At 40.1% G+C, this 22,500-nt stretch overlaps 1 protein-coding gene across 1 annotated transcript in view; it reads left to right on the top strand.

The window, feature by feature from the left end:
• LOC148425192 (CD81 antigen-like) overlaps positions 1 to 22,500 on the top strand; it is a 72,727-nt gene that overhangs the window by 30,716 nt on the left and 19,511 nt on the right. Inside the window, exons 3-4 of the mRNA XM_088413421.1 lie at positions 21,387 to 21,484; positions 21,558 to 21,632. Coding sequence (XP_088269547.1) covers positions 21,387 to 21,484; positions 21,558 to 21,632 — 173 coding nt within the window. The remainder of the gene's footprint in view (positions 1 to 21,386; positions 21,485 to 21,557; positions 21,633 to 22,500) is intronic.

Below are 22,500 nucleotides of genomic sequence, written 5' to 3'. Positions count from 1 at the left end.
CATCTTGTCTGATTAATTAGACCAATAATATTGTTTTCTGTATCTTATTGCATTGTGACAGCGAGTGTCAAGTATCCAGCTAATGATACAATAAGTTTCACTTACATTGTTCAGCCAATCAAACGCGTTGACGGAAATGTTCCCTGTATATACATCCCATGCAGGTTATCTAGCTAATAGTGCGGAGTTAAGAGATGGAAATAACCCCTTTTGCTGGCATACAAGCAGCAACACATCCAATCGTCAAGCCAAAGTAAAAAAGAAATGCACTTCTTTTAAGATGGAATGACTGTTGCAGTATTGTTAGGTTCAAGCAACCTAGAACATTTAATAAACAACAACAGGAGGAAGACAACAGGGTTTTCTTTCTTTTAAGGAGAGCGGACAGGAACCTAACCTTCTCAGATCTCCTTCCGGTTTGCTTACAGATCCTTTACGCTCCCTATTTATTTATTTGGGATGGCCTTAGGTGCAAAAGCCATTGCTGCCCTAAAGGATTTGGGGGAGGGGTCTTTGCAACAATGCAAACAATCAATTTGTGATAGTCGGAGGTGTAGGTGCGCTTCCATGCTGTGATCTTCTTTGTCAGGAACACAAAGACCAACCCCCAGGCTTTGTCGTGGGTGCAGGTGAGAGTCCATGCTGTTCTGCCCTTGGAGACGTGTCGTCTCCTCACATGCGCTTCACCAACAGTGCCAACAGAAAATATCCATGTCTCCAGTTCTAATATACATGTTGCAAGAACAAATATTGGATAACCTAGATCAGGGGTCTCAAACTCAATTTACCTGGGGGCCACTGGAGGCAAAGTCTGGGTGAGGCTGGGCCGCATCAGGATTTCCACAAGAAAAGAGCTGATAAATCATTCTAATGTTCACAAATATCTTTATTTTTAACACAAAATAATGAATTAAATAAATAACTTTTAACTTTATGAACATAAATGAAACATTGAACTTGAACTATTCTGAAAATGACTTCTTTTGCCTACTTCTTGCTGCTAGAGACCTGGCAGCGCTTTTTCTCACATAGCCGAGCCACATTTGGCTTGAGGGAGGAAGCAGTGGAGACCCTCAGGAAGGCATGAAAATGCCCATCCGTAAGTCTGGACCTGTACTTGGACTTATTGAAGTTCAAGGTGGAGAAGAGGTTCTCACACAAGTATGTGCTCCCAAAAAGGCACATGGTCCGCTTGAACATTTTGGAAAGTTCAGGGAAGCTGGGGGTCAACTCTCTCAAAAATTGCCCAAGCTTGTCTGCTTCTCCACTCATCTCCCTGAACTTGGCTTTGAGTGCAGAGTTGCACTGCAGGTCAATGAGCTCCATTTGAAGCACAGGAGGGGCATCTTGCACATCAAAGGAGAAGGGGTCCGAAAAAATTTGGAATGTGGCTCTGTGCGTCTTGAAATCTGCAAACCTGTGATCAAATTCCTCCTGTAGCTTCAAAATGGCTTCAACATACTTCTCACCACTGAATGGTCTGCCTTCATCCATGAGTGCCTTGCATGCTGGGAAATGGCAAAGGTTTGTCTGAGAGAGGTGGGCTTTCCACAACACAGGTTTTGTGCAGAATGCTCTCACTTGGTCATAGGCAGCACTGAAAAGTTGCCCCTGGCCTTGTAGCTTCTTGTTCAGAACATTAAGCTCATGTGTGATATCAACAAGAAAAGCTAAGTCCATGAGCCATTTGGAATCACTTAGCACAGGAACAGCCACCCCGTCCTTCTCCTTTTACTTCTGCTCTCAACTCAAAAAATCTCTTCAATACGTTTCCCCTGCTGAGCCAACGTACCTCAGTGAAGTAGAGCACATCCCCATATTCTGACTCCATTTCCTCTAAAAAAGCACGGAACCGTCTGTGCTTTAAGCCCCTGGATCTGATTTGGTTGATGCATTTCACAACGACAGACATCACAATGTCAAACTTCAGGCATCTGCTGCAAAGGGCCTGCTGATGGATGATGCAGTAGAGAGCTATGGCCTCCTCCACACCCTCCTCTTCCAGTTTTTTTTGAACAAGTGCAACCAGTCCATTCTTCCTCCCTATCATTGATGGGGCTCCATCAATTGTTATTCCAACAAAGCTCATCCATGGCAAACCAGCATTCTCAATGGCATCACACAGGTGGTGAAATATTTCCTTAGCAGTGGTCTGGCCATGCATTGGAATTACTGTGAGCAACTCCTCCATCACTTCAAAATTTTCATCAACACCACGGACATATATTACGAGCTGGGCAGTGTCTGTGATGTCTGTGGACTCATCAAGAGCCCACTGAATATACACTGAAACATTTTGCTTTATAGCACAGTTGATCGTAAATGTCACTTGACAGTTCAGAAATGCGCTCTGCCACGGTTTTGGCAGAAAGGCTGATGTTGTGAAACTGACCTTCCTTTTCTGGACAGACAATATGTGCAGCCTGTAATAGGCACTTTTTGACAAATTCACCTTCTGTGAATGGTTTTCCTGCTTTAGCGATCATCTCGCTAATGGCATAGCTGGCTTCGACTGCTGCATTATTTTCTTTGGTTGCTTTCTTAAATAAATCTTGTTGCCTCAGTAGACGTTTTTTAAGACTGTCAACCTGGTTGGCTCTCTCCTTTCTCTTCACTGCAGGATTTGAAAGCGACATCTTTGGGGCTCTGTAATGTGTGATTCCACCGGGAGTCCGTCTCGGATTTAACAGGGCTGTGGCGCATACGCACGTTCGCTTTCTGATCGTTATCAGAGAGAGACGTGTATATAGCAGGGAGATCTGGGTAGCATTGTAGTGAAATTTAAACACATTTTTCCAAAATAAAAAACTAAAATCGTATATAAATACGTATATAATATAAGGCCTAACCCCTTATATATCTAAATCTGCCATAGAGTTCCGTTAGCGCAGTGGGTAAATCCTTTTTCTTGCGGGGCGGAAGGACACTAAATCGACATTGAGGGCTCTCGGCCACCGTACATAACCCTACAAATGCGGAAGAAATTTCAACGTTAAAATGGGCGGGGCGAACTAGGGTAATTACCTTATCGTGATTGGTTCATTAAGCTACGCATACAACAAGAGTCATTCACATACGTTTTGCGGGCCGCACTAATATTAATCTTTCATATCAAGACGGGGGCCGCAAATTATCGTCCCAGGGGCCGCAATTGGCCCGTGGGCCGCAAGCTTAAGACCCATGACCTAGATTGTTATTCAAACAAGTACAGTGGGCCCCCGGTTTACGAACCCCCTGTTTTACGTATTTTTCATCTTAAGACGTGGACCGCGACGTTTTTTTGTCCCTCTCTTACGCAAAAACCTTTCGTCTTACGAACCATCCAACATGCCGGTCAGTGTGTCCGCACTATTTTTCTCGCTTTGCTGCATCAACTAAAACAACTTTTCTCGCATGTCACGGAAATGCCGATATGCTATTGGTTGATTAAGGCAGTCACGGAGATGCCGATATGCTATTGGCCGGCGTCACGTCAACCATAGAAGGGCCGATATGCTATTGGCCGAACTCCCTATCTTGCTTGATGGAAAGAGCTGGTCGGTGTGTTGTGAAGACTTTGCAAACTCTATCTGTTAGACATGGCTTCTAAAATTGCAAATGGCGGTAAAGGAAAAAGTAAGAGGATGATGACAATAGAAATGAAGCAGGAGATAATAAAAAAATACGGAGGCGAACGCATAGTTAACCTTGCTAGTGAGTATGGCTGTAACCGCTCGACAATCGATACAATTCTCAAGAACAAGGAAGCTATTAAAGCAAGCAAGTCTTCTAAGGGCATGACTTTCCTTGCCAGGGGACGGACCTCGGTAAACAACAAAATGGAGAGGCTTCTTCTGTTATGGATTAAAGAGAAGGAAATCGCCGGTGATATGTTCTCATTTTAAAAAAAAGTTCTCGTTTAAAAACAAGTTCTCCTTTTAAAAAGTTCTTGTTTAAACAAAAAAGTCATTGTTTAAAAAAAGTTCTCGTTTGAAAAAAAGCTCTCGTTTAAGAAAAAAAAAAATCTGCGGGTTCGTCTCTGCTCCCCTCCGCCTACACCCACCACCAGCTCAAGTCACGTCGCCCCAAAGGTACAGTAAATGTCATGTTTCCTTCGTGATGTTTTTAGCTCAGGTTTTTGCACGCATTCACTAATTGACATAGGTTTGGATTGCTCGTCATACAGCCTAGCCGCTGAACGGATTAAGGTCCTAACACGGGGGCCCACTGTATATGCATATAGAAGAACAAGTGGTGAAAGTGGGTGAGATTTTTTTTTTTCTTTTTCACTTGTGGCTTGTTTATTGCCATGCTGACAATATACATTACACTGTCATGTCTAAAACACTTATTGCTCAAAATATAAGAGAAACTAGAGCTGCAAGCAGCTATAAAGGGCCCTCGCAGACCTGTGCACGTTGGGGTATGAACAGGTCGGGGTATGAACAAGGACTATGAACGATGAAAAAGTAGTTGTAGATGACTTCAGTGCAGGACTCTTACCAAATATGTAAAATTTAGACAAGGTGGGACAACGTGAGTGGAGTTACTGCAGCTTTTATTGTTCCAATTTTGTGACTTTCAATGCCATATAGGCCACACCCACTGTCGAAACATTGTACTGATTTGTGGAGAGCATAAGGCATGGCCACTGGCTTTTCAGAAAACATTTAAGGGATATCACTTCAAGGGGCTCAGCAGAGTACATAAATACATTAAGGATTTGCTATAATTTTTGCTACCACTAGGTGGCGCTTGTACTATGATTAAAAAATAGGCTTGTAGGTGTGTTTCACAACGGACTCCCATCCCATATATGAAGTTTTAAAAATATCAGATGAGTTCAATTAGTCAAACAGGCATTTCACAGTACATAAAAGTATAAAAAATGAGATTTTTGTCCGCCACTGGGTGGCGCTGTAAATGATTTGAAAGTTTATCACATCGCTGTATTATTGCATGACTTTTAAAGTCCCAGGAAAGTTTCAGATGGTTTGAAGCTGTCATAGCTGAGTTATTAAGATTTTTGTCACTCTTGGCGAAGGAAATATTAAACATAATTTGAAGCTCCGCCCCCATCTTTTATGTCAAGAGATCTTCATGATATTTGGACTATGTGTGCCCCTCAGTTGGATAATGATTCATGCCAAAGTTGAAGGTAATGGGGCGAATCGTTTAAGAGAAAAAGGCACTAGTTTGAGACCAGCTCATGTCTAAGAATGGGACAAAACTGCACATTAAAAAAAATCATAACAATTTTCTGTACATCCTAGCACATCACTTCTATTGACTTTTTTGTAGGTCTTACAGTCCTTCATTTGCCTACAAAGTTTCATAGCTTTAGGTCAAACCAAACAGGATTGACTGTAATCTTTCGACTAACGTCATTTTTTGCAGCCACTAGGTGGCGCTAGCTTTAAACTGCAATATATTTTTGTCGATATGTTCAGAATATTTTCATCCAATGTGTGAAATTGTGAGAAGATCAGATCATCTGGGTCAAATTACAGCAACTTTTACTGGACAGATAAAGCTTCGGAATGAAAATGGTTGTAGAGGCCACGCCCATTATCGAAACTTCGTAAAATTTGGTGGAGGTCAGCAGGGCTGGCTAGAGGCTTTTCAGACTTAATTTCAGCGATATTACTTCAAAGGGCTCAGCTAAACACATAAAAACGTTTAAAAAATGCTATATTTTTGGCTGCCACTAGGTGGCGCTCGCACTATAACAAAAAATACGTTGATAGGTGTATTCCGCATTGGAAACCCATTAAATATATGAAGTTTAGAAAAGATAAGACCATCTGGGACCAACACAGCATCTTTGTTCGTTTTGGCGAGACATCAGACTGACATTTTTGTTTGCCACTAGATGGCCTTATAAGCAATTGAAGATTTTTTTTAAACACTTGTGTTAAGGGCTTGAGTCTTCATGTGTCTGTGACGTTTCAGATTTTTCCAAGCTTGTAAAGCTGAGTTATAAAGGTTTGTGTCACATGTGGCAAAGTAATCACCAAAGGCATAATATAAAGCCCCGCCCCCAACATATTTGATGGCGGATCGTCACAAAAATTTGAACAATTGTGCCTCACAGTCAGATAAAACATCCCAGCAAATTTGAAGTCGATCGGGTCAAGCATTTGGGAGAAAAAAGGAGCAGTTCGGGACCTGCAAATGAGCAAAAACGGGCCAAAAGTGCACATTCAAAAATTCATAACTCTCTTTCTGTACATCTGAGCATATGGCTCACACTGACTTTTTTGTAGGGCTCGAGGTCCTACATAAGGCTACAATTTTTTGTAGCTCTAGGTCAAACGGGCTGGGAGTGAGAGGCTATTTTCCACTCATAAGGCCATTTTGGGGCCAATTACAGCCACTTTTTTCGTTTTGGCGAGTCATCTGACTTTGAGGTGGCGTGCAGACCACGCCCATTATCGAAAAGTCGTAAAATTTTAAAACCTTAATATTCCATGTCTTAATGATATTCTGACCAATTTTCACTTGTTTTACTCAAACAGACTGAGCACAATACATGAAAATGTAAAAAAATGACATTTTAATCAACCACTAGGCGGCGCTAGTAGGTATTTAAAAAAACTTTTTTCAAAGGTGTTAAAGACATAAGTTTCCATGTGTCTATGAAGTTTTAGATTTTTTTAAGCTAGTATATTAAAGTTATTAAGGTTTATGTCACTCTTGGCGAAGGAAAAATTGAACACATAATTTGAAGCCACGCCCCTATCATATATGTCAGCGAATCTGCATCAAATTTTGCCCAGTTGTGCCCCTATGTCTAATTATATACCACAGCAAATTTGAAGGCAATTGAGTAAAGCGTTTAGAAGAAACAAGGAGCAGTTTGGGACCTGCAAACGTGCAAAAGTGGGCCAAAAATGCACATTCAAAAATTCATAACTCTTTTTCTGTACATCTGAGCACATGGCTCACGCTGACTTTTTTTTAGGTCTCTAGGTCCTACATATGCCTAAAAATGTTCGTAGCTCTAGGTCAAATGGGCCGGGACCAGGTGCACTTTTTCGACCTTAGGTGGCGCTGCAGAGCCATTTTTTTTGCATTGTTTCGGGAAACACAAAAATATCAAATTTTTCAATAATAATAATAATAATCCGGAGAAAAACAAGAGGGCTCTCGCAGCGGTAGCTGCTCGGGCCCTAATAATAACAAACTTGTTGAAAACAACCAAAAATAGTTGTGATTTTTTTGGCAACACTGTGCAAGTTGAGACTTCTGGCCGCCTGGCTCACTCGTATGCTTGCCCAGGTTCAAATAAAATAAAAATTTCCACAGGTCCATCTTTGATTCAATAAAACAAATTAATTTCCACAGTAGTTCCACACCTCATCAAACAAACACACTTCAAATAAAAAGCAAACTACGGTAAAGAAACTGTGTGCTCTAATCTGGTATCAATCCCAACTGCCCCTTGTGATGCATACCCCAAGGCTCTTAAAGGGCCGGTATCACCTCTCTCCCTGCCTCAAAGGGGGCAGTAACGTAAATGGCCATTGGGCAGTGAGCCAAAACAACCAACAAACAAAAACTTTATAGCTCTTGGCCATTACAAAAACTGAAATTAAAATTAACTCTGTTTTCGGGATCAAAACCAATAATAATTCCAAATGCTGTGAGTTGGCTCCTACAAACATGTCAATCATAGATGCATCGTTCTCCTGTATTGGTCCTGGACGACGCTTTTCACCTCAGCTCTCCTCTCATAAATGACAGGATAAGTACCCAGAATCACATTACCGGTCCACACATGTTTAAAAGTTGTTGGACATCATCAGGTCGCGCTATTCACATGAATTCTTGGAATTCTGAGCTGCCTTGCGTCATCAAAGCACTAGCCACGAATGATCCCACTTTTGCTGTGGCTCAGTCCAGGGCCGCAGCTAGGCCCCTGGATATACTCAGAGTCAAAGTGAGTATGGACTTAGCAGTCAGAATGTCATTTTTGGTCATTTCAAATCCAATTTATTCCAATTGTTGCCAATCACTCTCACAATGGTGCTGATGAGAGGCTGCTAAAAGTACCAGAATCACTCAAAGTTAGTATGGAGGGATTGGATTTTTTCTAAATGAGTTTCAATTGACAGCTATTACGGTATATTAGGGGCTGAGAAAAGCAGAGGATTTTAGCATGCAAAAATGTGGGAAACACTTGTCATCTGAAGGCTCTTAATGTGGGATTGAAACCTGATATCTCCATAGTGCGCCAGCAAAACCAAATTCAGCATTGCCATCGTGTCCTCCTCGTGACGTAAAAGAAACGTTTTGCAGCACTTGCTATGTACGGCTTTCCTCGCTGTCGGCCGATATTCTCCCATACAGGTAAATGGACTCAGCAAACAAACAGCACGAGTAGATTAAAACGATGGAAATTCTTTGTTTGTTTGATTTCTGTATTTTGAGCAATGTTAAATTTAAAAAAAAAACTATGGCATATATATTAAAATGAATGGAAAAAAAACAGAAGGAAATTATTAAAACAGACGAATTGTATTTTTTCTTTTTCAGAAGCCACACATTATCTCTGAGCACACATGAAACATTTTTCAAAAAAAAGCATGTAACATTTTTTCATTTCAAGCATGCTCTTGACTGTTAATATGCCCCCAGCAGTCAGGAATATTGTTTCAGATGGCACTCGTGTGACAGGAATAAGCAGGTAGCACTTTGTCACACATTCTAGCACAGGATACTGGTGACAGTGCTCTTCAACCGTAAATGAAACAGGTCTTTGACGTCACTCGCGTTGGTGAAAAAAAAAAAATCCAAGGAAAAATCTATTGTAATGTATTAAATACAGTGAAACCTTGAGATACGGTCGCTTCTGTACATTTTTTCCCCTTCATATCACAAAAACTACTCAGCATCTAAAAGATTACTAAATGAAATAAAACAAAACAAAACAAACTTGACAAACAACCAAAATCTGAAAATTCACATTTTGAAATAAACACAACATGAGATTCTACTGCTGGCTGCTCGGATATTATCGCACTTCTCTGGAACACATACATATTGTTGTCCGGGGAGATGGGGGAAGTCCCTCTTCCAGTGCCCTCAGGGGGTGGACGGCCGTCATACCCATTCATCCTCCATTATCTCCCGCTCTTGCAAGGTTACTAAAGAATAGTTAGAATAGGGGCAGTATGGCTTGGTGGTAGAGTGGTCGTCATTTAGCCGAAAGGCCCCGACCATCAAGACCATGTCTAAGTGTCCTTGAGCAAGACACCGAACCCCCAATTGCTCCTGATGCTGCTTCATCAGTAGGTAAATGACTAGTTAGTGTAAAGCGCTTAACCAAGGTAGAAAAGTGCTATATAAGTGAAAGTCCATTTAACATTTACTAACAGATAAAATCTTACTTTTCTAGGTAAAGAATGAAACCCCAATTTTTCATATGGTATTGCCTATGTCTTCATAGACATACCACACAATATTTTCTCGACTTTGAAAGATTTGTTAAAATACTCAATATCAGCTGGCACTTAAGTGTTTACCTTTTTGGATAACACTTGGCACTGAAATAGTTAAATTTAACTTCCATCTTCTGTTATCTCTCCGTTGTGTTTATGTTCTGGCTTTGTGTGGGTGCGTGTGTGTGGGTGCAGAAAGCCATATATGACTTTCACTAGTGATTGACACTGGTTTATGCATGGCTAGCCAGTGCTGGTGTGAGGCCCGGCAGTTAGAGAAGCGCAAAGCCGGTTATAAGAGGCTTTTAATGTTTATCGACCATAAAAATGGCAAAATATGGCGAACATTGGCCTAACCCTGACATGCTAGGTATTTGCTATTACTGAGCAATTTTCTGTGTAGGGATTAAACGTCAAAGGTGGATATAGAGGAAGAAGTATAGATGAGTTCCAAAAATGTGAGTAACAAAGTAATGCAGCATGGAGTCTTAAATTAAACTTTTCACATCTGTTTTCAAAATACCATTTGCGACATGACAGGAAATGGGAAAAGAGCAGGAGCTAAGAGGCCCTTCATTGTATCTCATAATTGATTGGAGGAGCGCCTAGCGCAAGACATCTGGAGACGAGATTAGGCGTGGGCTCAGCCACATCGCCACCTGTGGTGCCTACAGGATGAGAGCCACAATAGACCCACGTCAAACATTTTGCGGCTCACAGCAACTTCTTTGTTGTTGTTGTTGTTGAATTAGCCCCTGTTTGGAGAAAATGTTTCATCGGGTACATCTGTGAATAGATTGCAGAGGAGGCAGGTGACATATTTTACAGGCACAGTAATAATGAACTTCAAGTAGTAGTAGTAGCATATTCAAAACCTTGTACTACTATTCAAAACCTTTGAATATGCTAACATGTACCAAAGGGCACAAACAAAAGTACTAGCGAGCTAAATGCATACTTTATAAAGGCACCACAGCATTAGCTTGCATGTTATTCTCAGTCACAAGTTGTTGGATCAACAAACAAACTCATTTTGGGCATGTTATGAACATGACAACATTCTTACTTAACGTACAACTTGCAGACACTCATGGGCCAGATTCTGCCGAGAGACAGACAACTTCTGTGTCACCGACACTGGCTGCTCTCTGAACTACATCCACACTGTCCTACCTGACTACGAAATGTAATATCAAAGTGGGCAGAGATGGCGCCAAAACCAAAGATCAAGCAACATAAAGCACAGACGTAAAATTGTTAAAAGGAAAAACTAAATCAGTTCCAAAACATCATTATTCCGGGTGCAGCCCAGTATCTGGTGATCCATGGATCGGTTCTGAGCCGCGGACCGGACCATTTAAAACCCCTGTTTTAAATGGTGGAAATGACCTTTTCTTTTGTGTGTGTGTGTGTGTGTGTGTGGTGTATATACAAGAGTACAATCTGAGCCTGGTGTCACATTAACTCTTTCTTTGCCAGCGCCAAGAAGGCTCATCATGTAAAATACAATGGGCCCCCGTGTTACGAACTTAATCCGTTCAGCGGCTAGGCTCGTAACTCGAATTCGCCGTATGACAGGCAATCCAAACCTATGTTAATTAGTGAATGCGTGCAACGTGTGCAAAAACCTTAGGTAAAAACATCATGACTTTATACACATATTACAAATTTGTAACATAATCTACTGTACAATAACCTTAAATAACATAAATATACAAAGCAAAAATGACATTTACCTTTGGGGCGACGTGACTTGAGCTAATGGTGGGTGGAGGCGGAGGGGAGCAAAGATGGACATCAGCAGAAAATGTTTTGTTTTTTTCTTAAACAAGAACGTTTTTAAACAATGACTTTTTTGTTTAAACGAACTTTTTAAAACGAGAACTTATTTTTAAACGGGAACTTTTTTTAAATGGGAACTTATTTTTTATAGCACTTGATCTTCGCTTTCTTTTCAAGCTTTTTTACTAAAATCTTCTCTTAGAATCTTAACATCTTGCCTTTCTGACACATATCTTGTGGAGAAATTTCTATCCAAAGAAACCTGTTTCTGACGATGACTCAAAATGCTTCTAAAATGACTCCTGCACCTGTCATTAACAGTGTCCATAAGAGAACTGGTGAGAACTTGTTCTGGGTGGTTTTTTTTTCAATGAATCTTCTGAGGTTTTCATAACAACCGAGCGCTTCCCTTATTTCTGCCAATGTCGTTTTTTCTGTCTCCATTTCCTCGCCGCCACTTGAGTACAGCTCCTCTTGAATGATGGCCACCTGCATGGCCTCCAACTCCTTCAAATCTTCAGTCGTAAGCTCCTCCTTGTGCTCCTCGATAAGGTCATTCACATCAGCCTCGTCGACAACAAGCCCCATGGACTTCCCGAGTGAAATTGTTTCCTCAACATCACCCTCAGGCACGGGATCATCTAAGGCTTCGTTTTGCGCTGACCACAGTTTTTTCCATGAGGCGTTCAAGGAGCGCTCGGAAATCTCATTCCAAGCTTTGTCGATCAATTTCAGGCATTGAGCAATGTCGAAATGCCCCTTCCAGGATTCTCGGAGGGTGAGTTACGCACTCTCGGTCACTTCAAAACATCGTCTGAAAAGATGTTTCTTGTAAAGTTTCTTGAAGTTAGCGATCACTTGCTGGTCCATAGGCTGGATGAAAGGGGTGGTGTTCGATGGCAGATAGAGACCCTTGATGAAGCAGAAGTCCGGATGTATGTGCTCCTCGAGGTCAGGGGGGTGAGCAGGGGCATTGTCCAGCAGCAGGAGACATTTCCAAGGAAGATTGTTCTCTTCCAAATATTTCTTGACAGCAGGACCGAAGCAGATGTTTACCCACTCAATAAATATGGTCCTCATGACCCAAGCCTTGCCATTAGACCTCCAAAGCACAGCGAGCCTGTCGTTTACGATATTTTATGTCTTGAAGGCACGAGGATTCTCCGAGTGGTGCACAAGTAGGGGCTTAATTTTTAGGTCCCCTCTGGCATTTGCACAAAATGCGAGTGTAAGTCTGTCCTTCATCGGTTTGTGGCCAGGAAGTTTTTTTTTTCTTCAGCTGTGATGTATGTGCGACGGGGCATTTTCTTCCAGAAAAGACCAGTTTCATCACAGTTAAACACCTGCTGAGGAAGGTAGCCTTCTCTGTAAATTAATGCCGCAAACCTTTTGAGGAATTCGTCTGCTGCTTTCTTGTCAGAGCTGGCTGCCTCTCCATGCCTCACAACTGAGTGGATACCAGTCCTCCTCTTAAAACGATCAAACCGACCATGAGAAGCCTAGAACTCCGGAGGGGCTTGCTGCGATGTTCCTTCGTCTCAGCCGTCGCGCTAGGCTCCCAAGAGATCGGCAAAGATGGCACTTGCCTTGTGAGAAATTATCGTTTGAGTGAGTGTATCTCCGGCGATTTTCTTCTTTTTAATCCACAAAAGAAGAAGCCTCTCCATTTCTTTGTGGACCGAGGTCCTTCCCCTGGCAAGCATAGTCATGCTATTGGAAGATTTGCTTTCTTTAATGGCTTCCTTGTTCTTAAGAATCGTACGGATTTTCGAGCGGTTACGGCCATATTCAATAGCAAGGTTAGCTATGCGTGCGCCTCCTTCGTATTGTTTTATCTCCTGCTTCATTTCTATTGTAATCATCCTCATACTTCTTCCTTTACCGCCACTTGCTATTTTAGGAGCCATGTCTAATAGATAGAAGTTTGCAAAGTAAAACTCGCGCCATCAAGCAGATCAGGGAGTTCAGCCAATAGCATATCTGCATTTCTGTGATTGACGTGACGCCGGCCAATAGCATAACAGCATCTCCGTGACTGCCTTAATCAACAAATAGCACATCGGCATTTCCGTGATATGCGAGAAAAGTTGGTTTTGTTGATGCAGCAAAGCAAAAAAAATAGTGCGGACACACTGACCGGCATGTTGGATGGTTCATAAGATGAAAGGTTTGTGCGTAAGAGGGGGACAAAAAAAACGCTGCGGTCCACGTCGTAAGATGAAAAATACGTAAAACAGGGGGTTCGTAAACCGGGGGCCCACTGTACTTGAGTCAGTGCTCCATTTTGCCTGCATCCCTGCGGCAGCGTCACTCGGACGCATCGTTTTTTACATCAAAATATCAATCGTTGTCCATCTACTCTTTTATTCAACAAAACTTGACAACTTACGAACATTAACAACTTCGTCCACCATTTTGTTTTGATCTTCCGTAAAAACATCAATCGAGAAAAAAAGAACACTTCTTTGTTTACAAAATACTGATACTGGTGAGCCGAATTGTGAGGGAATGATCAAGTAGACAATTTGATCGTTATCACGACCATGCTTCCGGGGAAAACTTCAAAATATAATCGGCCCAATGCTGTTCGTTTCATACGTTATTTGATTTCTCTTGTTTTATTTTGAAGCATTATTTGACTTCCTTTATAATTAGGCGCATCACCAGACAGATGTCACCATGGTACATGCTAATTACCGATATGCAGTGCTTGGGTAAAAACTTTGCCAATAAAAAAAAATTCACTTCAGCGCGCACATTAGTATTTAATTGCTACTGTATTCGCTTCACATGAACAATGCGCACATAGCTAATTAATTTGGTCATTTATTCATGTATATTACGTGAGAGCAAGAGGGGGATCGGCAGGAGACAAAAAAATGGCAAGAAGTCTGTAAGTTTAGCGACAACGTCTTAAAAATATCAATTTTGAATTGACTTAAAGTGTAACTCCCTGATGGATATCATAAAATTATTCGCCCACCACAGCGGGGGATGAGGGAGTAAATGATGTTATTTCTAGCAAGGAGCTTCAAGAGCGAGGTAAAGTTGGTTTGTTATTCGATATTCAGTTGACATTCGGTTTTCTCTGCTTTTAATCGGAGACCACGGCAGTGTCCGCGTAACTAAAGAGTGTAGGTTAAAGCACAGTGAACATACTTTAATATACTATATGATTACTATCAATTAGTCTAAAGATTTCAAGTTTTACGAGAAAACACAGAATCCGCATTGTCAAATGACTGTCATTCGCCGTGCTCAATATAAGGGGCCGTCAGCAATTTACACGTTTAGTCATGAAATTCAGTCACTAAAAATCAATAAAATTACTTTATACCATTCTTTTTGTTGTAGTAGGTTATACCTGTAATGCCCTGACTACTTCGGGTGACCTCATTGTGAAAACACTTTATATGAACATACCATCCATTTAATAACTGAAAATATTAACTATAGATCAATTAAACGACTTTTTAGGGCCCGAGCAGCTACTGCTGCGAGAGCCCTATTGTTTTTCTCCAGATTATTATTATTATTATTATCATCATTATTAGGGCCCGAGCATTGACCGCTGCGAGGTCCCTGTTGTTCCTGTCCAGATTATTAGGGCCCGAGCAGCGACTGCTGCAAGGTCCCTATTGTTTATTATTAGGGCCCGAGCAGCTGCGTAAATGAAAATGTAATTTTTTACTGCCACCAGGTGGCGCCCGCACTACGAGGAAAAAAGTGTGTTTAGCATTGTACTCCCATGAAATGAAATTTAGAGATCATCTTCGTCCAATTACATTAAGTTTTACCGGTCTGGCCAGACATTGGATTTTGAGGCAGTGTAAAGGACACGCCCAAATTTGAAAAGTCATAAAACTTGACATTCCTAATGTTCCCTGTCGCAATATTCTCCTGACTAATTTTCAGTTAATTTACTGAAACCGGCATAGCACAGAACATGAAAGTGTAAAAATTCACTTTTTTGTCTGCCACCAGGTATTGCTATTGGTAATTTGGAAATGTGTCATGTTGAAGATTTAGACCATGAGTCTAAATGATACTGTCAATTTTTAGATACTTTAAAGCTTTCTCAGCTGAGTAATAAAGGTTTTTGTTTTTATTTTAGCCAATCTTCACGAAATTTTGCCCAAGTGTGCCCCCATGTCAGATAATGGGGCACGCCAAATGTGAAGTTGATCGGATCAAGGGTTTCGGTACAGAAAAATGTAGAAAATAGGGCCAAATGCTACATTAACTCTGGTTCTGTACATCCTCACATATGCCGCTCTATAATGTTTTTGTAGGTCTTGAGGTCCTACATATGCATAAAAAAATTCGTAGCTCTAGGTCAAACGAGTCAGAAGGGGCTGCCGTATGAAGGATCATCTGGGCTATATTACAGCAAGTTTTGCTGATTTGGGCAAACTCCGACTTTGAGGTGGCATACAGACCCCCCCCCCATCACAAAGTCGTAAAATTTAAAAACCCATTTTCTCTAAATCTCGATGGTATTCGAACAAATTTTCAGTTCTTTTATGGGCTTTGCACAATACATGAAAGTTTAAAAAATGACATTTTTGTCTGTAACTAGGTGGCGCTATAATTAAATTGAAAAGTTATCATGCAGATATTTTAAGGACACTACTAGTAAATTTTCTGTCAAGATTCAAATTTTTTGCAGCTTGCACATTGCAGTTATTAAGGTTTTTGTTGCTCATGGCGAAGGAAATTTGACACACATAATTTAAAGCCCCACCCCCATCATATATGTTGGCTGATCTTCACGAAATTTTGCCCAGTTGTGGCTCTATGCCTGATAATGAAGCACGCCAAATTTTAAGTTGATCGGGTCAACCGTTTAGGAGCTATTAAGAGGAACTTGGTACCTGCAAACATCCAAAAACTGTCCAAAAAGGCACATAAAAAAATTCATATCTTTGGTTCTGTACATCCTAGCATATGGCGCTCTATAACTTTTTTGTAGGTCTTGAGGTCCTATGTATGCCTAAAAAAATGTCATAGCTCTAGGTGGAACTGGCCGTGACCCCGGAGAAGTGTTCGACTCTAGGTGGCGCTAAAAATCAATTTTGTAGAATTTATGTAAAAAATGTCATTAGTCGAAAGATAACAGTCAATCCTGTTTGGTTTGACCTACAGCTATGAAACGTTTTAGGCAAATGCAGGACTGTAAGTCATACAAAAAATTAAATAGGAGTGATGTGCTAGGATGTACAGAAAAATAGTTATGAGTGCAATTTTGCCCCGTTCTTAGACATTAGCTGGTCTCAAACTAGTGCCTTTTTCTCTTAAACGGTTCACCCCATTACCTTCAACTTTGGCATGGATCATTATTATACTTAGGGGCATACAAAGCCCAAATATCTTGAAGATCTCATGACATATAAGATGGGGGTGGAGCTTCAAATTATGTTTAATATTTCCTTCGCCAAGAATGACAAAAACCTTAACTCAGCTGTGACAGCTTCAAACCATCTGAAACTTTGCAGGGACTTTAAAAGTCATGCCCAAATCATTTACAGCGCCACCTAGTGGCGGAAAAAAATCTCATTTTTTACACTTTCATGTACTGTACAGAATAAATGAACTAAAAAATGGTCAGAAAAGCTTTGAGACATTGGAACATGAAGGTTCTTAACTTTCATGACTTTTCAATAGAAGGCGTGGCCTCTATGCCAACTCATAGTCCGATGTCTCGCCAAAACGGTAAAAATTGCTGTAATTGGACCTAGATGATCTGATATTTTCAAAACGTCATATATGGGATGGGAGTCCAATGTGAAACACACCTACAAGCCTATTTTTCGTAGTGCGAGCGCCACCTAGTTGCAGCAAAAAATATAGCAATTCCTTAACATTTTTATGTACTCTGCTGAACCCCTTGAAGTGATATCGCTTAAATGTTGTCAGAAAAGCCATTGGCCACACCTATTGCCCTCCAACAAATAGTATGATGTTTGATGATGGCCGTGGCTTATTCAGCAGCGCAAAGTCATAGAACTGTAACAATAAAAGCTACAGTAACTCAACCCACAACACTTTTTTTGTGATTTTTTTTTTTTACAAAGACATGGTATGTAATTAAATATAAAAAGTATTCAATAAAAATCAAGAAGATGTTTTTTTATTTTTCAATTACTTACCATGTCCATCAAAAGTCATTTTTCACAAAAAGGTCACCTGTAGTAAAAAGGGCATTACAAATTTTACCTGCTACAGCAAAAAGAAAGATTTTTTTTTTTTTTTTAGATTTTTAGATTTTTTTTTAATTTTTAGTGAATATTTTTATTTTTTAATTTCTTACTATGTCCATCAAAAGTCATTTTTCACAAAAAGTTCCTATAGTAGTTAGGGCATTACAAAAATGACCTACTAAAGCAGTGGTGTCAAACAAATTTTTATTTTGGGCCGCATTGTAGTGATAGTTTCTGTCAGAGGGCCGGAATGACTGTGAATTCAAATAGATTTTAAGTGTGTTGATCACACATTTACCAAGATTTGATATCAGAAGCTGGCGAAAACTGTTCAAAAGAGATTTGGAGGATAAGAAAATGTTTTTTTCTTCCCCCAAATTTTTAAAAGTTAAATACAACTTGCAATTTTGGTATTTTAGTCAGAAACCTGAAGTCACATCAGCATTTCAAGGGCCACAAAAAGTGAGGTGGCGGGCCGGATCTGGCCCCCTGGCCTCAACTTTGACACCTGTGTACTACAGCAAAAAAAAGAAAAAATAATAATTTCCTTGATATTAAGTGAATATTTTTATTTTTCAATTTCTTTCCATGTCCATCAAAAGTCGTCTTTCACAAAAGTCGTCTTTCACAAAAAGTTCTCCTGTTGTAGTTAGAGCATTACAAATGTGACCTACTACAACAAAAACAAATAGAAAAAGTAATTTCCTTGATTTTTAGGGAATATTTTTATTTTTCAATTTCTTACCATGTCCATCAAGTCATTTTTCATAAAAACCTCACCTGTAGTAGTTAGAGCATTACAAATGTGACCTACTACAACAAACAGAAATAGAAAAAATAATTTCCTTGATTTTAAGTGAATATTTTTATTTTTCAATTTCTTACCATGTCCATCAAAAGTAATTTTTCACAAAAAACTCACCTGTAGTAGTTAGAGCATTACAAATGTGACCTACAACAGCAAAAGGAAATAGAAAAAGTAATTTCCTTGATTTTTAGTGAATATTTTTATTTTTCAATGTCTTACCATGTCCATCAAAAGTCATCTTTCACAAAAAAAAATCACCTGTAGTAGTTAGGGTATTATAAGTTTGACCTACTACAACAAAAACAAAGAAAAAAGTAATTTCCTTGAGTTTTTGTGAATATTTTTATTATTTTGTTTTTATTTAAATATGTTTTATATTTCAATTATGTACCATATCCATATAAAGTATTTTTTCACAAAAATACCAGTAGTAGTTAGGGCATTACAAATATGACCTATTACAACAAAAAAGAAGAAAAAAAGCAATTTCCTTGATTTTTAGTGAATATTTATTATTTTTAATTACCTACCATGTCCCACCAAAAGTCAATTTTCACAAAAATCTCACCTGTCGTAGTTAGGGCGTTCCTTGATTTTTAGTGAATATTTGTTATTAATAAAATGCATAATATGTCTATTTAAAGTGTTTTTTCACAAGAACCTCATATTACCACACCTGTGTTAGTCAGGGCATTACAAGTATGATCTACTACATCAAAAAGAATGGTAGAATGTTATTTTATTGATTTTTAGTGAACATTTTTTCACACTGAAACGTGTAATTTGCTGACGGTCCCCGCCGAATGTCAACTGAATATCGAATAACAAACCAACTTTACCTCGTTCATCACAAGTCTGTTTTAAATTCATGCTAAGTTAGCTAATGTTATTCCTTGTGTCAAGACAACCATATTCATTTGTTGTACGAGCTGTTGGGGGAATTTGCAGTGAGTTTCAACAGCATGAAAAGCTGATCACTTTGAGAACACCGCTTTAAGCTCGTCTTAGTTGATAGGGCTGATAGATGGAGTGTCTTGATCACCATGATTTGACTGGGATAGATTTTCCTCCATGTACCCGCAATCTTAAACGAGTTTGACACTCCCGCTCTGGGTAGTCCAGTGGTTCATTCTATTTTATAAAATTTTACTATGATATTGACCCTTGGACTTACTTTGTCGTTTTTATTGCGCAATTTTTGGGACTCCAAACATTTCAGTCGGGACCCATAGTTTTTTAGTATTGCGAGTCCCGGGGACTCAACAGTTTTCAAAGATAAAATGAGCTCTGCTTGTCTGCCAGTGACTAGGATTTTTTATTTTCTTCTGTAAATAGGTTTGATGACACTCTTTGCCAGCAATTAATTTTAAGCTAATTGAGTACTGTATGACCATTTGATAGGACTTCTGCTCACGATAGCTACGAAGGATTTGATCAGAGTGTTGTCTTTTCCGTTAATGCTTGGCACTAAAAGAGTTGATTGCCAATTATTCAGACTTTGGAAATACAACAACACACTCATACATCTGAGACATTCTTCTCTTTTGACCTCTGCTCAAAAACAAATGTCTTGATGATCAAGATAAGATAGTAGTTAAAAAGATAGTTAGTAGTAGTAGTTAGAAAGATTTTTTTGTGGAAGATAATCCTTGGCTAGTGTTGCATTCCGCACGGACGCCATATTTGGCGCAAGCTGTGAGTAAGTATCCTAGCGCAAGTTAAAGGAATAAGCTAGGCATTCAAGACTGGTTGTGGATCGAAAATATTCCGCGCAGATCATTTGTAAACATTTTGGGCACTAATGACCAGGCTGTGGCGGCCCATTCCCCAAATCTGTGTTTAGGTGTTAGCAGGATTAACTAGTGAAGGTGGACAATGGCAATTAGCGCTCGTCCATTTGAAAATTAACGTCCTTGCATACAAACTACAGAGAATTAGGCGAGCAGCTTCCACAGGACAACCAGACACAGACTAATGGCAGAGGGGCAGCGGGCGGCAAATGAAATTAAGATTGACAGGAAAGAGCGCTTAAGAAAAATGCAATTATGGCAGATGGGCTGGGGAGGACTGGGCATGAAAGATGGCGGTGGTGGGGGATTTTGGCCAATCTATTGATGCAGAAAAGAGCATTAGCGCAGGTGGCTGCATGGACAGAGTGGGGATGCTGGGCCGCAATTGAATTACGCCTGACAAGCAGAGCTAATGATGATGAAGATGAGGATGGTGATGGCCTGCCCAGGCTCTCTCTATCCAACGCAGTGACATCATCGTAGGTCTTTTTTCACAATCAAAAGAAGGGGCCTGGGGGGGCGGGGGCAAAAGGGTCATGTGTTGAAGGGAAGAATTCTGACTTTCTGTTCAGTTTCTTGCATTCAGACTTTGTCCCATTAAGATAAACATTATTTTTATTTTTCCAAAACACTTCTGCTTTAAACCAAAATAGCCGACTTCCTGTTCAGTTTGGGGAAAGAGTTAGAAAATTTCTAATCCCAGAATTTATTGTGGAAACCATTTGAACTTTGAGAATTATTCTAATGCTAAGATAGCATGCTCACGGCAATCATGGCAGCATCCCGTATGTCTCATGTATATTGATTTCACCGCTTTCTCACCACTTATTTCTGTTCTGATATGTCATGCTAACGTCCTAACTGTTGCTATGCTGTAGTAAGATGGCCACCTGAGTGCAGAACGCCCCTTAGCAAGATTGGGATGGACGTTACAATTGAGAGAACTGTGTCAATGCTAAATTGTTAACAGCTGCCTAGCTAATCTGTTAATAAAATAAAAAATAAAAAAATGTCACAAAATTTCAAAAGTTGGACAACTTTTGAAATCGGAAGTGCTCCAATGCTGACAGTATGCTAATAATGTTACTAGCAATCTTCTTTTCCTTTTCCTCATCTGCTCCACAAAAGAGGACATGTGGAACATTCAGGGAAAGTGGGCAAGAGAGAAAAAGAGAATGAAGGGAGAAAAAATATATTTCCTTTCAGCATTTCTGAGACATGACTCACACTTGCTAACTTAATGGCACCGCACCCTCTGCTGACCATTAGTAGTCATTAGCTGCATCATTTGACTCCCAAGTTTTTTTTTTGTGCCTTCCTTGAAAGCTTTTTTTTTTTTTTCTTCCCTGAAATGTTTTTATGTGTATTAATGTGTGCTTTTCAGGTGTTCACATCCTGATTGCGGTGGGCGCGGTGATGATGGTGGTAGGCTTCCTGGGATGCTACGGTGCCATTCAGGAGTCGCAATGTCTGCTGGGAACGGTAGTAGTGGCCGCCGCTGCACAGTTAGACGATATGACCATATTGAGCTGCTCTTGTTCTTGCTCTCATTCAGTTCTTTGCTTGCCTGGTCATCCTCTTTGCTTGTGAAGTGGCCGCCGGGATCTGGGGCTTCATGCACAAAGAGACGGTAAGGATGCCTTGCATGTCAAGGGAGGAAAAATATGAAGGACTGAAAGTGCCAAAATTCATTAAATAAATGTACCAATAAATAATGAATTAATGTTTCATGAATTGAATAAATCAATGTTTAATTTAATGTGTTGTTTATTGAATTACCATATATATAAATATTTATTTCACTGTTTATGTTGTGGCATTTCATGAATTCACTTTGTCAAACTCTCCCGTCAAAGTTCGATGGGCAAGCCCTAGCACTTGATCGATTACTCCGCTCTTCAAGCCAAGACAGATCAATCATTGTGGAGTACTTCTTTAATTATTTAATGGAACATTTATTTATTGAATTTTGGCACTTTTGGCCCTCCATAGAAAGACATATATATATACAGTGGGCCCCCGGGTTACGAACTTAATCCGTTCAGCGGCTACGCTCGTACCTCGAATTGCTCGTATAGCGGGCAATCCAAACCCATGTTAATTCGTGAATGCGTGCAACGCGCGCAGAAGCCTTAGGTAAAATCATCACGCTGTATACATATATTAATATTAAGTGACATAATCTACTGTACAGTTGCATTGAATAACAAATACAAAGGAAAAATGACTTTTACCTTTGGAAAGACGTGACTTGTGCTGTGATAAGCAGAGATGAGCAGAGATGAATGCTCGAAGTCAATACGGTAAATCAGATATGCTATTGGTCTTACAGTGTCAAAGTAACTTTTTCAGTCAGGGTTTTCTCTACTTCCTTCCATCCCAACCAGCTGTGCCATCAAGCTAGATAAAGGCGTTCGGCCAATAGCATATCGGCACTTCTGTGATTGACGTGTGACGCCGGCCAATAGCATCTCCGTGAGTGAGACCGGGTGACCTTA

The sequence above is a fragment of the Hippichthys cyanospilos genome, chromosome 4 (assembly GCF_059441005.1).
Source record: "Hippichthys cyanospilos isolate Australia breed blue-spotted pipefish chromosome 4, RoL_Hcya_1.0, whole genome shotgun sequence".
NCBI lineage: Eukaryota > Metazoa > Chordata > Actinopteri > Syngnathiformes > Syngnathidae > Hippichthys > Hippichthys cyanospilos.
The sequence above is the reverse complement of the archived record's forward strand: the minus strand, read 5'-3'. Positions and strand labels throughout refer to the sequence as shown.